We start from the raw sequence: 18,905 nt of genomic DNA on the forward strand, positions 1-18,905 counted from the left end.
ACTTACACCGTCAGTCTGCTCGTAGAGTTGACCATTACAGGAGAAAACGGTTTTCGTGCAGGTGTCTTTAATTAGTTTTTTGAGAGTTGATCTAAAATCTATCAAAATCGTAAAAGAACTACGTCGCAATGTCGCAATCCTCAAACAGACAAAGGTAATGTAGTTGTCCTAATCGACATAGCTGACTACGAAAAGTCTATGGACTCTTTATTTTCTGATTCCAAGAAATTCAAAAAGATTGATACTGATCCTACCTATACACGTCTGAAAGCAATACAGCGATATTTAAAAACTCTCAACGGTCGTGATGAACTTTCTGATGATGACTACAAAACCATGAGACCAAAACACGCTAAACCGGCCCGCGCACACGGATTACCTAAAACACACAAAACTTACCAACGAATCCCAAAATTTCGACCCATCATTGATACGACCGGATCGACTCATTACAATGTTGGGAAGTATCTTGCAAATCTTCTCAATCCATTGACAATCAATGAATTTACCTTGAAAGATTCTTTTGAAACAACAACAAGGATTCGAAACATACCTAATGAACTTTTTTAACAAGGCTATGTGCTAGTATCGTTTGATGTCGTATCGCTTTTTACAAACGTCCCCCTTCAACGCACCTTAAAAATCATTCTCGACCGGGTTTACAAAGATGAAGAGATAGTTACCACCCTTAAAAGATCAACTCTCAAAAAACTAATTAAAGACACCTGCACGAAAACCGTTTTCTCCTGTAATGGTCAACTCTACGAGCAGACTGACGGTGTAAGTATGGGCAGTTCGATGGGTCCTCTTCTTGCCAATATTATCATGACCGAACTTGAAAAGTCTATTGTTGTGTCACTTGTAAATGAAGGATTGATTAAGTTCTACGGACGCTATGTAGACGATACGCTTCTCCTTGTGAAACCAAATGACGTCGATCGAATTCATCAAAAATTAAACACTTTCGATAAAAGCATTCAATTTACTGTTGATAGATTTGATAATGAAACACCACATTTTCTTGATATCGAATTCTCAGCGCGTCTACGAAAGATCAACATGGCAGTAAAATTTCAAGCCAAAGGAGTCACCTGGATACGGAGTTAATAAAGGTGTTTTCTAAATAGTCCACAACCATTTTCATAGAATGAACAGTTGAATGCTTCTGGGACAAAAAATTTAAAGAAGCTCAACTTGATGATTTCGATTCACAACCTTTACAAAACCGAGCGAAGACTCACAAGTGTCTATGGGTTGGACAGCAAAGACGAAGTTCCCAACATCGTGAGCGAAACTTTGGACGAAAATGCTGACTTTTACAAACGCTTGTTTCGCATGTGGATGTCAATCAACAAGGGCAACGAGGCTTTCAATGTAAACTTCAGAAGCATCTCCGGCAACCTGTCAAAATCCATCAAAGATTATTTCGCGTCACCTGTGGCAGACGAAAAGCCTTTTGAAATGCGATTACACGTTGAAGACATCTCCATGTCTTTGTCCATCGAAAATCTTGAAAACGACGACGTAGTTTATGTGTTGTCTGACCTAGATTTTGAGGCAAACGAAAAGACAAACTTTGATGGTGCTTTTTCCAAGAAAGTATTATGCATCATAAATTTAAAAAATGTACTTAATTTGGACCAAAAGGCTAAAAAACATTTCGTTCAAACTTTTACGTCAGTGGTAGATCCGAACGATAATCACAGTGGTGCTCTCAAGAGCTTTCCGATAACCGTCAGAAGAATTCATGACTTAAAAAACTATAAGTTCTTCTTTGTGAACAGTAAATTCCAGCCAATAAAAATCAGACAACGCGCCAACGATTCTTTTCCTGGAAAATACATTCCCGAAAGTGTTAGTGTTAAAGTCAAATTTTATATCACCAACAAGTTGTCCACTGTGATATAAAAATAGCATGGTAAACCAAAATACTTTATTTTCTTTATAATATAGGCGTTGGTGGTCGCAAGGAGCACTTTTCTATTATGTCTTACAATCCATATGGTAGGCCCGGGTTTGAAATGTCTTGTTTCAACGTAAACAAAACGCGAATGAGACAACGTTTTGACGATTTGAACAAACAAGACTATTCTACCGGTCAGGTCCAGGCCATGAAAAGCGAAATAGTTAAGCTCAAGAGTCAACATTCACTGGAGTTTGAAAGAACCAGGAAACAGTTAAGTCAGGCTCTGGAGATCATCGAAAACAATCACAAGACAATCAACGAACTCAGTAAAGATAAAGCAAATCATAATCGCATTCAGGCTTCGCAGCAGTCTCAAGACGTAAAACGAGCAGTATTTAAAAACAAATTTAAATTTAAAAACCAAAAAGAAACGTAAACAGAACGAGCAAGAGAAAGAAGAGCAAGATTTGAAAAAATTTGAATCGAAAAAATAGAATTTCGATAGACGAATTCGAATGATAAAGATATCGATCGATAGATACGATTCGATAGACGTTCGAATGATAAAGATATACGCCAAGTAATAAGCACTAATCCTAATCATGGTATGAACAATCATCAAAAGAGTGGAAAGAAAATATCTTTTGCTCAACCGTCAAGCCACAGCCTAAGAACTTCTAACAGACCTAAAGAAAGGCGTTACGAATCAAAAGATCAGAATCCAGAAGACAATGATGATAGCGACGAATACGAGGGCAGAAATTATGATCAAGTTGACGGTGGTAGTGATGAAGAATCTTGTAGTGAATATGAAAGTGACAAAGATAGTGAAAACTATGATAGTGATAATTCTTACAGTGAAGAAAATGATGAAGAAGATGAAAAAGAATACACTAGAAAAATTCACAAAAAATCTCACAAAAACTACCAGCAGAAAGATCCGAGAGAAATACGGTTTAGATGATTTTTTGTTTGTCCTTTTGTGCTAGAAACATTTTGTAGTTTAACATTTCACTTACTTGTAATAAAAAAAAATTAAAAAACCATTGAATTCTATTTGTCCCATCATTTCTTTCAACTAAAAGAATGAGTAAAGACATGAGACGAGTTTGAAAAATTGATATTAAAACTATGAGTAACTTAGGGTCTAATCAAAACGTGGTGGCAGGCGTGAAGAGAAAAATAACTCAGACCGCCATAAACACGAGCGTTCAAAATGCAAAGATAGCCAAAGTGTTGAATGATTTCGTACAAGACACAAGTTCTGCACAGATTTGGAAAATCGCCGAAGGTGACGATTTCATAAATGTTAAGACCAGAGAAACTACGGCAAAAGCAACCGAGCTCACAAACAATGAAATCGTTTACGATTTGTTGGGTGGAGAAAAATACGTCTTGTTGAACACTGCTCGCTTCACGTTCAAGGTTACAGCACAAAAAAAAAAACGGGGATGCTTGGATTGTGGTTCCCGACGACGACATATTGGTTGTAAAACCTGGTGCAATCATGGACCTCTTGAATAGAAATCTTGAGTGTTCGTTGATTCATCCCGGCGAGATTGTGGACAATAAAATCATCAACATTAAACAAGACAAAACCACCCACATAAGTCCCTATGACATTCAAAGAAAATATGACAAATTATACGTGGAAAAAGAATTGGAAAGTGACATGCATATTTGTAAAGAGTGGACCTATGAGCACAATTTTACAAAGGACGCTACCACTCACAATGATTACATACCCGGAAAAGCGAGTTCGATTTACAGGCCAAGAGCCGTCGATAAAAAAATTTCTTTCCCCGAAGGAAGTCTTCTCAAAAAGTGTAAAGAATTTGGTGATGAGTTGAAGGTTGGTAAAAAATACACCATGCACGGATCTATCATGAATGCAATTTTCCAAACTCCCCTTTTACCATCCAGGCACGGAATGCGCGTAAAAATGACTTTGGGTCGCGACGAAGACCACAAGGAATTTTTTGAAGATTATACCGAACTTGCTAATGGTACTGCCCCGAACGTCTACCGGTTTAAATTAGAAAAAATAGGAGCTAATAAAGTCCAAGCTCGATACGAAGTGGCAACACTTACCACTTCCGCTTTTGAGAAATATAACCAATTGTTCGCAGGAGGAAAATCAGTTGAGGTTGCCCAATTCATGGTTCACAACCATTCACACAGAACTATCGAAGCTAACTCTACAGAAATCCAAAACCTAGAATTACCAAACACCAGCAATGTACCTATCTATACTGGTTGGCAGATCAAAAGTCGAACAAACTATGATCACAAATCATCCAGAGACAGTTGGATGGATAACTCTTTCTTGAGGTTTGTTAAGAAAATGCAGTTTCAGGGATCCGAACAAGCAAACACGGGGATTAGAGAAGGAACTTCTACAATCTACAATCGATTTCGATGAGGAAGTGGACTTGGAAATGCTCCATCGTCAACAGAAAAGGTGGTTTTTGGGTCGCGAACACCAATCAATGTCAGATCAAAAACCCACTTACGGTATCTTGAACGGTGCCACTTCTGAGGTTTACGACAATCAAGGTGAAAGTAAAACCGAGTTTATGAAATTGAATAAGATAAGGCACACCAATCCGTTATGATCATGACTAGTGCCTACCGCGGTAAATACGTTCAAAGGGAAAAATACCAACGGAACTTTGGACATGAATTTTCTCAAGTTGATATTTCATCAAATCTTTTGTAATATATATTTTTAAAGGAAATAAATATTTTTAAGATTTAAATCCTCCCGCACTTGAATACCTCATTCATTCTCGACGGAATATTGAACACGTAGACTGGTTTAAAACCAATAAAATAATGGCAGCCTACAAAAGGGAGAAGAAGAAACTCAATGCCTAAAAACTCTTTATGGAAAAATTCTCGCAGAGGTAAAAGAAGAACACGTTCGAGGACCTATCATAAAGGTCGTGGGATTTACAACACGACAAGTGTTAAAAGAAGACGGTCCCACCAACCCAAGGGCGTGGTTTAGGAATTGCTTTAAAAGGTTGGCAAGATTTGCTGCTAAAAACGCCCCGTCCATACTTAAGGGCGCTCGTTTTTGGCAAGAAAAACCGGAAATAAAACAATTCAACAAATCGCAAACTCAAGAATGATGGATTCCGTCGCCAGAATGATTAAAGTAAGATTTGGTGGACGCGGAGCTGTGACAAAATCGTCCGTAAAACGTCAAGCTAAAACAGTTATAGCAAAAATGAAAAAGTTGTATGGTGAGGAAGGCACTCGGAAGATAATAAGAGCCTATTTGAAAGCTGAAGGGCGAGGAGTCATCGGATCAGTGTTGGGAGGAAATTATCAACTTTACTTCCATTTTAAACATATTGTATATTTTTTTACTCAATAAAAAAATACAAATTAAGCATTAATCTTTTTTTTGCTTTTTTATGTTTTTCTTCTTTTTGTTTTTATCCTTCTCTTTTTGTTGATTTTTTCTTTTTCTTCAACCCGCGTCCAAACAGCTTTGGAAGACCTTCCGAATTTAATTTTCTTCCCTGGAAGCGACCAGTGAAATGATGAAATTCATTTGGCGTCAGGATGGTCTTCAGACGTCTCATTTGTCTCGTGGTAAAGCTAGTTTTTCCAGGTAAAACATTGGAACCGAAATGAACAGCAGACAAACCAATCGATTGGGAATTTTGTAGTTTGAGATTGCAATCTCATAACGTTGGTTCGGCGTTAGTGAACTCATTGTTGATTACGTCATGAATAAATGTTTTTTTTAATTATTACACATTTTAAACTGGTAAAATTTTAGTAAATCATTCATTCTATAAAACGTTTTCAAAGTGGAAGGACCAATTAACTAAAAGGAATAAAAAATGTCAGACCTTTTGCTTCACTCATCAAGCTCCCAACCTTCAAAGATAACTACGTGAAAGATGGAATAGTCGCAAGTTACAACAGCTTGACGGGAGCACTTGAAGTGAAAAAGACTGAACTGGTTAAGGACGCCGACCCAGAAAACAATGTCTTCAGAAAGGTGTTTAAAAAGCTTCCTTCGCATCAACAAATAATAGAAGATTGTTTCAAAAAAGAAAATATGAAATAATTGAATCTAAGGACACTGACATCGTGGTCGTAGAGATGTGTAGAGAAGAGTATGAGAAACATTTTTTGATGAATACACAAAAAAACAATAAACTCAATGATTTGAATGGAAAATGTGAAAACCGAAGCTTCCACGTTTTTCATTCCAAAGATGTTTTTCATTCCAAAGATGAAATGAAGAAGAGGACAGTGGTAAAGTTTTCACGCTGGGAAACAAAGAAATGGATACAAAATACAAGGATTTTATTGATCGTCAACAAAAAATGAGCCTAATCAAAATAACACTATGCCTATAGTCACGATCCAGTTTCTATTTGAGTTGCTCCAAAACTTGAAGTGTTCTTTTGTTGCTATTCTTCCACATATGGACATGTACAAAGAGTTAAGTGACTATACCGAAGACGTCCATGTAGATGAATGTAATGAGGATAATAAGAAAAACTAAAAACTTTAAAATCATTCCAAGTCTATTCGATAAATCAGATGACAAAAAAAACAATTGAATCATTTGAAGAATACATTGAAGAAGGTGATCGAATCATCATGGAAAATCAACATGGGGCTTGGTACGTATTAAAAGCCCAGGAAAACAACAAAAAGGTTTCAAAAGAAAATCTAGATGAAGTGGATGGTGAAATATGTGACTTACTATTACAAATAGGTGGTACTCTTTTGACCACTTTGGTAATGCTAGTCTCAAATCATGTGAAAAAGTATATCCAAGAAACAAGAAAGAATGCGAGGCATCAGGAATGTTTCAAAAGAGAAAGTTCCTTCATTGACATGCTCAAGAACAATGTAAGAACCCAGAACTCTGAAAAGGAAAAAACTGAAGAAGAACCAAAAATGAAACTGAAGAGGCAAGAAAGTATGGTTGAACAATTGTAATTTTTTCTTTAAAATTTTCATCTATATATGCTTGTAATCTTTCCATTTTTTATCAATCAAATAAAATGGATCTTTTTAAACTGTCACGAGTTATTGATTTGATACAAGAGAATCATAAATCTTGGTTGTTAGAATACAAACCGTTTTTGGGTGTTTCCCACTTTGACACTGGAACAAATTTGCTCTTTGAAAACAAGGAAAACGTCAAAAATTGGTGCACAAATTTTAAACAACAAGGAAAGCTCTATTTTTTCATCGCGAACACTTCCACGTCAGACTTAGAAAGTGGTGAACATTGGTTCCTAATAGCATTCGAATCTGATGTAAGAAACGTTTTTTATACATTCAATTCGTATGGAATTGTGAATACATTGAGAACTTTTGGTTATGTTAACGCTGATAGCGAGTTTGAACGAACAGAAAACAATTTTGGCAACATTTTGATCGGAGGAAAGCGGTCTTGGAACTTTCAAATTTGATTTGGGATCGTAGTTCGAGTAGTGAATGTTGTCTTTACCCAAAGGTCATTGGATATAATGGCATACATCAAGACTTTGGTACAGACGAATGTGGTTATCACGTAATTCGTTTCGCATCTATCTCTTTAAAAACGTTGTACCAAAACATTCAAAAAATACCTCGTATAACACTGATTGGAAAACCGTTTTAAAATCTTATTTAGAAATTAACTATATTAAATTATTACCTTATGAATCGCATAAATTTAAAAACAAAGAAGAGAGTGACAACATTCTACTTTCGAATGACAACGGTGTGGTAAACTTCGTAGAAAACTATGTAGCATTGGATAAATTGGTTAAATCAGCCGATCTTATCGAAGTGCATGACGAGTACGACTTGTCAGTCAAAGAGTGGTCAACAATTACGAAAAATTACAGGAATAATTACCTTAAAGCAAAAGCCTGTGACTATTTTGAGCACTCAGGTCTCGTTGCTGAATTTGAACCCAAAAGGAATTTAGAAATGGTTAGAATGAAAAAGGGAATCCACAGAAGGACATACAAAAAACTCTATAAAAGGGAAGGGAAAAGACTAAAAACAGTGGAAAAACCCATGACATCAACAGATTTCAATAATGAAAGAGTGGCGAGAACAATCACAAGTGTTTCGAAAATGCTGATTCAAGAGTTGTTTCCCAGTAATTTAATTCACCGCTATGATGATCCAATTATTAATAATATACAATATTCTGGTATGGTTGATGACCCCTATTATTTAGATAATTACAAGATAAGCACCCCAGGAGAGGAACATGTAATTATAAGTGTCCGAGATTATTTCAAATCTCTCAATGTGACTCTTGACGACAAGGATCCTTACACGTACACATTGGCTAAGCTGATTAAGAACTATTTCGAATATCATCCCGAAAAGAAACTATCACAACAGCTTTCTTTGAACATTCAAGAAAATCACGCAAATAGATGGCGAAAAGTCAGATAAAAAATTAATAACCTATATTATCCTTAATTATCATCTTTGTTATTCGGATAAGAAATTCCTTAACTATGTAATTAAAAAACTTAAAAATATGTATTTTTTTTAATTTATATTTTGATATTTCAGCTTTATTTATTTCATAATAATTTATCTTTACAAATATAAAACAATGACGTTATAATTACACCCCCAATAAACACTTGAAAAAAGCTCGTCCTGAAATAAAATTGCTTTTTGACTTTGCCTCAATCAAACTAGTCAACTGTTTTTTCCAACCACCATTTGCGTTAATCCAATCATGATTTTCGACCAATATTTTTTCCAAACATTTGGTAGAGGTTCGGAATAAAACATCTTTGGAATGATCACTCATAATCTGGAAAGGTCCGTTCATAATTTGTTCCACGAACTTGTAGTAGTACAGGATGCGACCCCAATTCATATTACATTTTGGGTTACCAACTCTGATTACAATATTCTCCATTGAAGCGGGTATAACCCTTTCTGACTCTTCGTCAGAAACCGATTGGAAATCCAGTTGTTTAACCAGGTTTTTGATGATCTTATTATCGGAATCTTTTATGGTACCAAAAGCCTCATTCATTAGTTGGTTAAATTGGTTTGCAGATTCCCCAGATTGATAACCCGATTTTTCGGTAGAAAATTCCATCATGAATCTTTGAGCAAATCCGTCGAATTCTGCTTCGAAAATTACATTCTGATTGTCCATTTTCCCCTTTCTGTTTCTCAAATGTAAGTGGTATGTTTGAGCCCTTTGGGTTTTTCTTACTCATTCATATTACTCCTTTTAATTATATGACTGATTACAATTATAAAACAATACATATATAGCTATAAAAAAGCTAAAAAAGACTTACAACAATAATTACTACAAAATATCTCAGGTTTTTTACACAAATGACTAAATATTACATAAAATTACATTACAAGTACATTGCATCATCATCGTTCGACATCCAAATGACAATCTACACAAACGGAAGTAAGATTGTCACTCGGACCAAAATCAAAAGGACAACTATGTGTTATTTCTTGACCTTGAAGGTTAAAGAGTTTTATGGCTAAACATTTACATGTGTCTGTTTCCAAAGTTCTGCATAATATACATCTTATTCTTCTCACAAGAATATTCTCTCCTCCAATCAATTGGTGAAATGTGGCGGAAAACGTTGTTGGTGTGGAACTTTGCGAAGCCATTCAACTTTAAAACGTAAAACAAATTCAAATATCTTGGAATTTACAGAAAAATGTTTTAATCCATTCAGGTCTTCTATTTTTTCGGCATTGAGTGATTTTGTTAGAAAAATTATCGGTTTTTATAGAAATTTTTGAATTTTTAATTACAATGGTTTTTCCATATACGGTTCACACATAAAATACATAAATTAGAAAATAATTAAAACATTGATATAGCAATGTCGTAAATATTGTACGTAATTAGGGGGGCATGGTTCAAAAAGACGATGTTGGGGCATACTTATGTCGAAAAAGCAGGGTCTGAATAGAGTGGTAATTATGATATATTGGAATGAATGATTGCGAAGAATATTTTAACAAGTTTGTAACATAATTACTAAAAATGTTATTTGTTAATAAGGAAGTACAGTCTGTGACGTCATTTGCTCATGTCTCGCGTAAAAATCAACAAAATTTGTGCAGGCAAGCCTCGAATTTTTTTATTTGGATATGTGTGGGGGCAATGTTCTTTTTTTCAAGAGTTTTGAATTATTTTAAAAAATTTTGAGAAAAATTTTTTTTTGGTGAAGACGTCTTTTTTTTTTTTTTTGGGGGGGGGGCATGGTTCAAAAAGGCGATGGGGGGGCATATGTCGAAAAACAGGGTCTGAATAGAAGTCACGTGTCAAGCTCGAATCTGATTGGAGTTGCTATTGGATTCAATTGTCTTTTTTTTGGGGGGGCATGTTTCTATCATCATCACACACAAAAAACTAGAACGATTAAAATTTTTTCATGAAGCTATCATTGGCTGCTTTCAAAGATAACTTTGTTTACATTACCTAGTAGCTATCTGATATAAGAACTCTCAATCTTAAGAACTTTTCTACGATATTTACGGAGCTTGAGTAAGTTAAATACGGTTTCTTGATAATTTTGGGTATCTGAGATAATGGGATTACGCCTTTTTAGAAACAGGTTTTCGGGATTTGCACGAAAATTTAACGGGAAAACGGGACTGGAGCCATCTGCCGATACCGGAGTTTTACACTTAAATCTAACGGTAAAACGGTAATACAGTACAGCAAATATTTCCTGCGAATCCGGTATCGATACCTGTAAATTCAGACGTGTAGAACAAGACATAAAATCTATCGGTCAAAAAAACTAAAACACGTCATTTTCAGTAAATACTGAGCTTACTGAGCTTTAATTTTAATGTTTTTGCTCGCCTCGCTCGCGCATCTTGAAGTCATCATCATCGTTCTTGGAGTTTTGTTAAAAATTCCTTTTGCCAACGAGTCCAAAATTCGTTGACAGCATGTTGAACACGTTTCCATTGTCTACGTGAATATCCAGCTGATGAATCACTGAAGGCACCAGGTGGTGGTAACACAATCTTGGACTTTCCAGTCAACAGCATCATTGGAGTTATCGGCTTCAAACTCAAAGGATCGGAGATATTCTCCACAGTCAAAGGTCGAGAATTCAAAATACATTCAACCTCACACAGCAATGTCCTGAAAGACTCATCATTGTACGATTGGCTATGTGTCAACAGAATACCATTCAAAACATTACGAGCACTACGAATTTGACGCTCCCAAACACCACCAAAATGGCTCGAATATGGGGGATTCCTTTCCAAACGATGTAATCAGCATTGAACTCATCTCTCAAAAACGATTTGATTTTACTATGATCAAGACTCCGAAACAATTCTTTCAACTCACTTTGACAACCAACAAAATTCGTACCATTATCACTTCTTATCATCCTGATAGAACCTCTTCTACAAATAAAACGTCTCAAACACAGAATAAATGAATCAGTATCCATAGAAAAGACAGACTCAAGATGAACACTTCGACTCGACAAACACGTATACATCACACCCCAACGCTTAACCATCGCTCGACGTTCCTTTACAAGGAAGGGACCAAACAAATCAACACCACAAAAACTGAATGGAGGTGCTTCAAGAGTTCGTTCAATAGGTAGATCTGCCATAATTTGAGTACCAAATTTACCTCTTAGCTTACGACATAGAAAACATTTCCAGATAACAGACTTGACTCGTTCATTGTTGCATTCCTTCCAGAATGGAAAACTTTCTCATGATAGAATCTGACGATTGACTTTGCAACTTCTGAATCTTGAGGGATGATTACAGGATACTTGATAGAATCACGTAGTACAGACCTCCTCAAACGACCACCTACACGAAATAAACCAACCTTATCACAAAAGGCATTCAACGAAACAAGTTTAGAATCAGACAAAGAAGAAAAATATTTTTCTTGAAGAAGTTTAAAAATCCATGTTGTTGCTCTGGATAAAACGTCAACTGACAGAAGACTGTCAAACTTAAATTCAGGTGTAGATCTTGTTTTTCTATAACGTTTACGATTCTTTTTTCGACACTTTTCAATGAACAGAAGAATAAAGGACATAACTTTTTTCATCCTCAAAAAACAAGAAAAATGTTTCTCAAAGTAACTTATTATGTCAACAAAATCATTTTTTACGAGCAAAACCTTTGTTGCTTTTGGACTGACTAATTCAGGATCATTTTCAGATACAATATCAGACGAAAAATCTTCAGTTCTCAGAGGATTTTTCCATAAGAAACTTGGACCATTGAACCACTCAGACAGCTTTTTATCATCTCATTTAACTTTCAAGCCTCTAGATGCATGATCTGCTGGATTATCAACAGAATCAACGTATTTCCACTGAGACGAATCAGATGATTTAGTGATAAGCGACACTCTATTCGATACAAACTTCTTAAACCTTTTACTAGAATTTCGAACGTAACCCAATGTACAGGTATTATCACACCAAAACAATTCGTAAGCAATTTCAAAATCTAATTCTTTTGCAATGAATTTAGCAATCTGAGACGAGAGAATAGCAGCAATCAATTCAAGACGAGGAGTAGTATAATTACTCTTTGCAGGTACAACACGTGATTTACCCATGATCAAACAACAATGGACAGAATTGTCAGAATTTATGAATCTAAGATAATGGCAACCACCGTAGCCATAATCACAAGCGTCTGAAAAATGATGGAGACTAATTTCTACAACCGAAATTCTTTAGGTTTAAAACAACGATCAATTTTCAAAGATTTCAAATCAGATAAAGATTCAATCCATTTCTCCCATCGAACAAGATATTCCTTCGGCACAGGGTCATCCCAACCGATTGGAAGTTGACAAACACTTTGAAATATTAATCTACCTTTCAAGATAAACGGAGAGATAAGACCTAATGGGTCATAAAACGAATTCAAAGCAGAAAGCATACCACGACGTGTTTTTGCAAAGATTTTATCAGGTGCTTCAAACTGAAAGATGTCTTTTTTCAAAGACCATAAAACACCTAAAACACGTTGAACTGAGGAACACTTCTCATCTTTCCTTTTAATCACTGGAACAGGCTCCAATACTTCTGGACAATTTGATGAAAACTTTGTCAAATGGAAACCTCCAGAATCACACAATCTTGACACGTCAGATATAGGCGACTTAGCAGACTCAACAGAATCAGTAGACTTGAGTAAATCATCTACATAGAAATTTTTTCTAAGTGTATCAGCAGCCTTAGAACCAAATTCAATCTCACCAGCAGAAGCTGTTCTTTTCAAGGCAAAGTTACTACAACTTGGTGACGAAGTACTTCCTTGCAAATGAGCATTCATCTCATAAGTGACAGGTGGCTTGGAATAGTCACCATCCCTCCACCACAAAAATTGATGAAACCGACGTTGACTTTCAGGAATTTTGATTTGGAAAAACATGGATTCAATATCAGCTGTGAAAGCAACATGTTCCTGGCGAAATCTCATCAAAACTCCAATCAAATGGTTAGCTAGATCAGGACCTTGCACAAGCTCTTTGTTCATACAGAAACCTTTGTATGACGAACAACAATAAAAAACAACTCTAATTTTATTCTTCGTAGGGTGGTATACACCATGATGTGGAATGTACCAATTCTGACCCTCAGGATATGATGACGTAACCTCTTGAGCATAACCTTTCTCGATGATATTCTTCATAAAACTAACATAATCAGAGTGAAACTGAGCAGAAGATTGGAATTTTCTTTTCAACGAATCCATTCTTTTCAAAGCTTGTGGAAAATTGTCAGGGAAGAACTGATTCTTATTTCTAAATGGTAGTGGAACATGATAATGACCATCAATGAACTCTGAAGACTCAACTATTTCAAGGAGATGCAGATCATCTTGTGAAAATACCTCAAAATCAGACATGCGAGTTTCAGGCACAGTTTCAATAGAAAATAGGTTCTTAAGAATAGTCTCAATTCCAGAATCCTTAACTCTTGGCTCTTCAACCAACAGATGATTGGATCTACCATTAGAATTCACCGAAATTCTACAACATGCTACAGACTTAGATCTAGGAGAACAAATTGGTCCTACGACACACCAGCCTAACTTTGTCTTGTAAGCAAAGGGACCATCATCTTGGCTAGCAATTGTTTTCACAGGCTCAATAGCTTTAGGACAATTTCCTCCAACCAAAATTCCTATTTTCAAAGAAGCAGTGTTTGGAAATTCAGGCTCTATAGATTTCAAATAGGGCCAAGCTTGAATAGACTTAGATGTAGGAATCTCACTTTGATCAACTGGAATGTAAGATTTACTAAAAAGTTTTGGTAGAGATGTCCAACTTCCATCACCAGCATGCAATCCTTTCACTTTCAGTCCAGATACAACATGACAAGCTTCAGTCTTACAGGAAGTGATTGTGTCAACAGTCAAATCAGTACGTTCAGTTGGTATCGACAACATTGATAAAATATCTTCAGAAATGAAAGAAGCTTGTGAACAATTGTCAAGCACAGCAAATGTAACTATGCCAGATTTAGACAATTCATGACGTAATATAACTGGAACAACACACATACTAATGTTTCTTTCAGAATCCTTATTCAAAATACAACTAACAGGTGGATTTGAAACTTCAGGCTTTTTAGGACAAGGTCTGACATCAGGTTCTTTAAATTCAGAGCTGTCTTTCTTCGAGTCTTTAGGAAGTAGACGTGGAGGATGACGAAATCTCATTCCATGAGTAATAGTTGGATGCTTTTTATTACAAACCAGACAAGTTCTTCGATTTTTACAACTTGAAGCAAGATGACCTTTTTCAAGACATCCGAAACAAAGTTTTTCCTTCAATATAAATCGAAACTTTTCCTCCATTGTTTTCCCTTTAAAGATTGGACAAACTTCAATATCATGGTCTACGTCACAAGCCGAACAAAGAAACGTCTTATAACCCTTTGTACCATCCTTTCTATCGTGTAATCGTTTTGGTTTGAAATCACTACGACCAACTCTAGAATCATCATAAAACCGATCTTTAAAAGCTTCCCTTGAGAAAAGTGGATCACTTGCAACTATCATTTCATTTTCCACGAACAAAAGCACATCCTTAAAACAGGGCTCACGATCAGACTCAGTTCGAATGTTTATCACCTTTCTATTCCATTTATCACGACAATGCAGTGGAAGTTTACTGGTTATTATGCAAAGATTATCAGCTGTATCAAAACTATTCCAAAGTTTTTTCTCAATGACGGAACCACACTTAAGTAAAAATGAATAAAATTTACCAAAGGCAGAGGAGTCTCCTGGTTTAATAGCTTCCCAACGATCTAGTTCCTTTTTGAAAAAAGTCATAATTCGGTGGGGATCACCGTATTTTTTCTTCAATAGAGACTTAGCATGATTATAACCATCACTTAAGTACAGACAACACTGAATTAAGTCATTAGCCTCTCCCTCAAAAAATTCTTGTTACCTGAACAAGTTGCGCGCAAAAAAATCCAACGAGGGTTCTAAACCCTACCGTTATTCACTCAAGCACTCGCAAGAGGAGTTCGACACACACACGAGAGAGATTAGAAAAAATCAAAAATCAAAATCAAAAATGAACAAAAGTCTCAAAAAAAAATCAGCAATTATTTTTACCTTTGTGGCTGTGAAAAGGTTTTATTAATGACTGGTCGAAATATTAAGAACTTAAGTAGAAAACTAGAAATCCAAACAGAAAATAGACAACGAAAAATGTAAAGTCAAGTTCTCAAGTTCTTGTAAAAACGACAGTATTTTGCTTCTACTAGCACAACACACAAAAACGCTCTCTTACTCTCTCTGTGTCGAACTAGTTTACAAACAAAATAGTTACAAAATATAAACCCAATCTAATTTCCCATGAGGGGCAATTATCTAGACGCAAGGGAATGTGACGCAATGCAAAACAAAGAAGCCTCACGAGACGCAATGAAATGAAAAGACACTAAACAAAAGAACTTATATACACCCGGGATTACAAATTAAACATAATTAAAACTCAATCATTAAGTTCATTAAAGATGGCTTTTCTGCCATCAACAAAGTGTATTACTACATGAATCATTACCATTCAATTTATGCTTTTAGTTTTAGTCATGGGGCTTACTAGTCATTTGGATATGACTGTTTTCTTCAGATATGTTGATGGTAAGAAGGTCAGGATTTGACAGAGGTTCTATTGTAAATTTGATCGAATGTTGCCATCTTCTCTCCAAGTACCCTTAGTTGAATAAATTTCCCGCTATTCAACTCTCAAAAATCTTTCTTTTGACGCCTGAGCAGTAATTTCAGTCATTATGCGGTAGATAAATGTTTTTCAAAATTTTAAGCGAATGAATTTTAAGCACACTTAATCAAAACTAAGTCATCCTCAGACCTGTGTGCGTGTGCGTGTGTGCGTGCGTGCGTGAACTTAGTGTGTTTTCCCAGGGTGGGAGGGGGTGGGTGGTGTAACAGGAAGAACTTCATAGATAAAACTACTTAAAGAAATTGTCATAAAATAAAAGTAAAAATATTTCTTATATTCATTATTTTGTTGTCACTATTAATATTATGATAATCGTTTATTCATTTTTTCTTTAGTTCTGTAACAATTTTTCAGTATAGGTTCCCCATTGTATTAGAAAAATCTATTTCTTTTTGTAAGGGTTATCCTGCTGTGTTGCAGCGAAAATATTTTCAATTCATTTCAATTCAATTCAGGCAAACACACATAATCAACTTACCATAAATACTCTTTCACAAGCTCTAAAGACTTTCAAAACTACTAAAAACCACATCGAAACTTCAGCCACCACAGGTATTTAGACATCAAGCCAACAGCCATTTTGTTTCTAAATAAATCTATGTTTTCATATTCATTTGTTATCCTTTTTTCTGTAGACTCAGCTTTTTCAATAAATTATGCACACGCAGCGAAATTATCAAAATGCGCGCGGAAGTACTGCTAAGTAATACGCCAGAAGCTGGCCAATCAGCTCGAACCTGCATTGCAGGGAAAAAACGTCCCTGCAGGCGAGTTACCTGCGCCAAGCGTTGAACAAGCAGCAAAAGTATCATAAACTAGACTGAACAAAGTTTAGCGCTTGGATTCCCAGGCTATGTATTTTCTTGTATTGTCTGATATTTGTTCGGAAGCTGCTGGTCGGCTCTGTTGTGTTTTCTAAAGGTGACTGAGTATGCCAGTAACAAGTCTGGGACTTCGAGTTTGCGTATGTGTATGCATGTTTGTGGGGTCAGTGATGATCGTACAAGGAGTCAGTAAGGCGGTAGCTGTGTTTATAACACTGTGCAGTGTATTCATTTATTGATAAACGATACATTATAACGAGGTTCAAACTGAAATATAAAACTTGTCTATGAAGTGAAAATTTGAGTATAAATTTGAATGACAAAGTTATGTGTAAGTGTATAAAGTAAATTGAATTCTGAAAATATGAAATGAAAAGCTATCTTAACTTTAGAGCCACTGCAAAAAAGAAAAGCAAAGAAAGGCAAAAGAACAAGACTCGCCAGCTAAGTATTTAATGTAAACACAGAATAGAATTATCTTTGACATTGACTAGCAACTTGGTACAAAGTGTGTTGGATGTAGGTGTCGTTGATTAAACAAATAGTATGAGTTACGGAATGCAGTACCGAAAATGCCATAAACAAAATGAAGTAAAGGTGCATTATCCCATCCTTTGTATGAAAGAATGAAATGAATATTTTGAGACTTGCCATTTTATGGTAAATGTTTCTCCCTAATGAGAAGCGACACAAATTAATATTGTAGATATATATCAAATACTACAAACCTGTTAAAACATGTCCCCCAATTGTTTTGAATAGAACTCTTTGAGCTTTATTGACTGAACAGACAGTCCTGCATGTCTTCATGTTCCGTCAAGAACATCCTTACATCCTGGTAATTTGCACGAATGATCTAAAAATTAAAAAAGAATAGGTAAAGTTTTAATTAAACCGATCCTATTTGCACAGTATTCTGCTTATAATCTGAAAAAAAAGGGCGATGCCACATTGAAAATCACACTAATTTTTGCAAAAAAGATGACTTTCAAGGAAAATAACTTAACAATTTGGCATAATATTCTTCATTTCGTGTTTCGTAAAATCCATTGGTTAGATTTAAGGTTCTCTTTTGATGTATGTAATTTTGCTTTAATGATAGTGTAAAAGTTTTTGTAAAATGATAGTGTAAATTTTCATGAGCTTCATCAAGCTTAGAAAAATGATTTTTTAGCCTCGAATGATCTAATGCTAGGCTTTTAATGGTGAAATTGACACAATATGCATATGTCTTGTAATTTGGGAAATTTTGTAAACTGAGACACTGCATATGCTTAAAAAAAGTTTTATGGCACATAAAATCCACATTTTCAAACAACACCGGGATGCAAAGAACGTGACTGAACACCAGTAGGCGAGAAATTTTCGCGGAGATTTATTTTCGCGAGGTAAAAAAAATTGCATTTTGTGGGTATTAATTTTCGCGAATGGATGCAAACAGAAAATTTCGCGGGTATTTATCTTCGCGAATCGGAAAAAAAATTAATCTTTTTTTTGTCTGCAACTTGGAAAAAGCGATAATCTTTCTAAAAGTTTAAGAGTAAATGAAAAAATTGCATTTCGCGGGTATAAATTTTCGCGAATGCGACTCCTAGAAACATTTCGCGGGTATTTAATTTTGCGAAATCGACTAAAATTCGCGAAATTCGCGAAAACTTGTACCCGTGAAAATTTCTCGTCTTAAGGTAAACCCATTCCAGTCTAAAGAATAATTATTTCTTCGGAACGCGAAGTCTAAGTATAATTTAGTTTTGAGTTAGTTAGATAGAGAGCTTATTAAGGAGAAAGATGTTGTCGTCATGTCATGAAAGACGGAAAAGTTGAGACTGACCACTGGGTGAAAAGCCATCTTTCCTACAATTCCAAATTTCGAAAAGTTCATATTTCCTGGATTTTTTTTTTT

At 35.5% G+C, this 18,905-nt stretch overlaps 1 protein-coding gene across 1 annotated transcript; it reads right to left on the reverse strand.

Annotated features, from left to right (window-relative positions):
* Window positions 1-12,206: 12,206 nt before the first annotated feature.
* LOC136819829 (uncharacterized) lies at window positions 12,207-15,256 on the reverse strand. The gene is made up of 2 exons (XM_067076070.1): window positions 12,787-15,256; window positions 12,207-12,601 (listed from the first exon to the last, which is right to left on the reverse strand). The coding sequence occupies exons 1-2, from the start codon at window positions 15,254-15,256 to the stop codon at window positions 12,207-12,209; spliced, it is 2,865 nt and encodes a 954-aa protein (XP_066932171.1).
* Window positions 15,257-18,905: the final 3,649 nt, after the last annotated feature.

This window comes from Clytia hemisphaerica, unplaced genomic scaffold (assembly GCF_902728285.1).
Source record: "Clytia hemisphaerica strain Z4C2 unplaced genomic scaffold, Clytia hemisphaerica genome assembly, whole genome shotgun sequence".
Lineage (NCBI taxonomy): Eukaryota > Metazoa > Cnidaria > Hydrozoa > Leptothecata > Clytiidae > Clytia > Clytia hemisphaerica.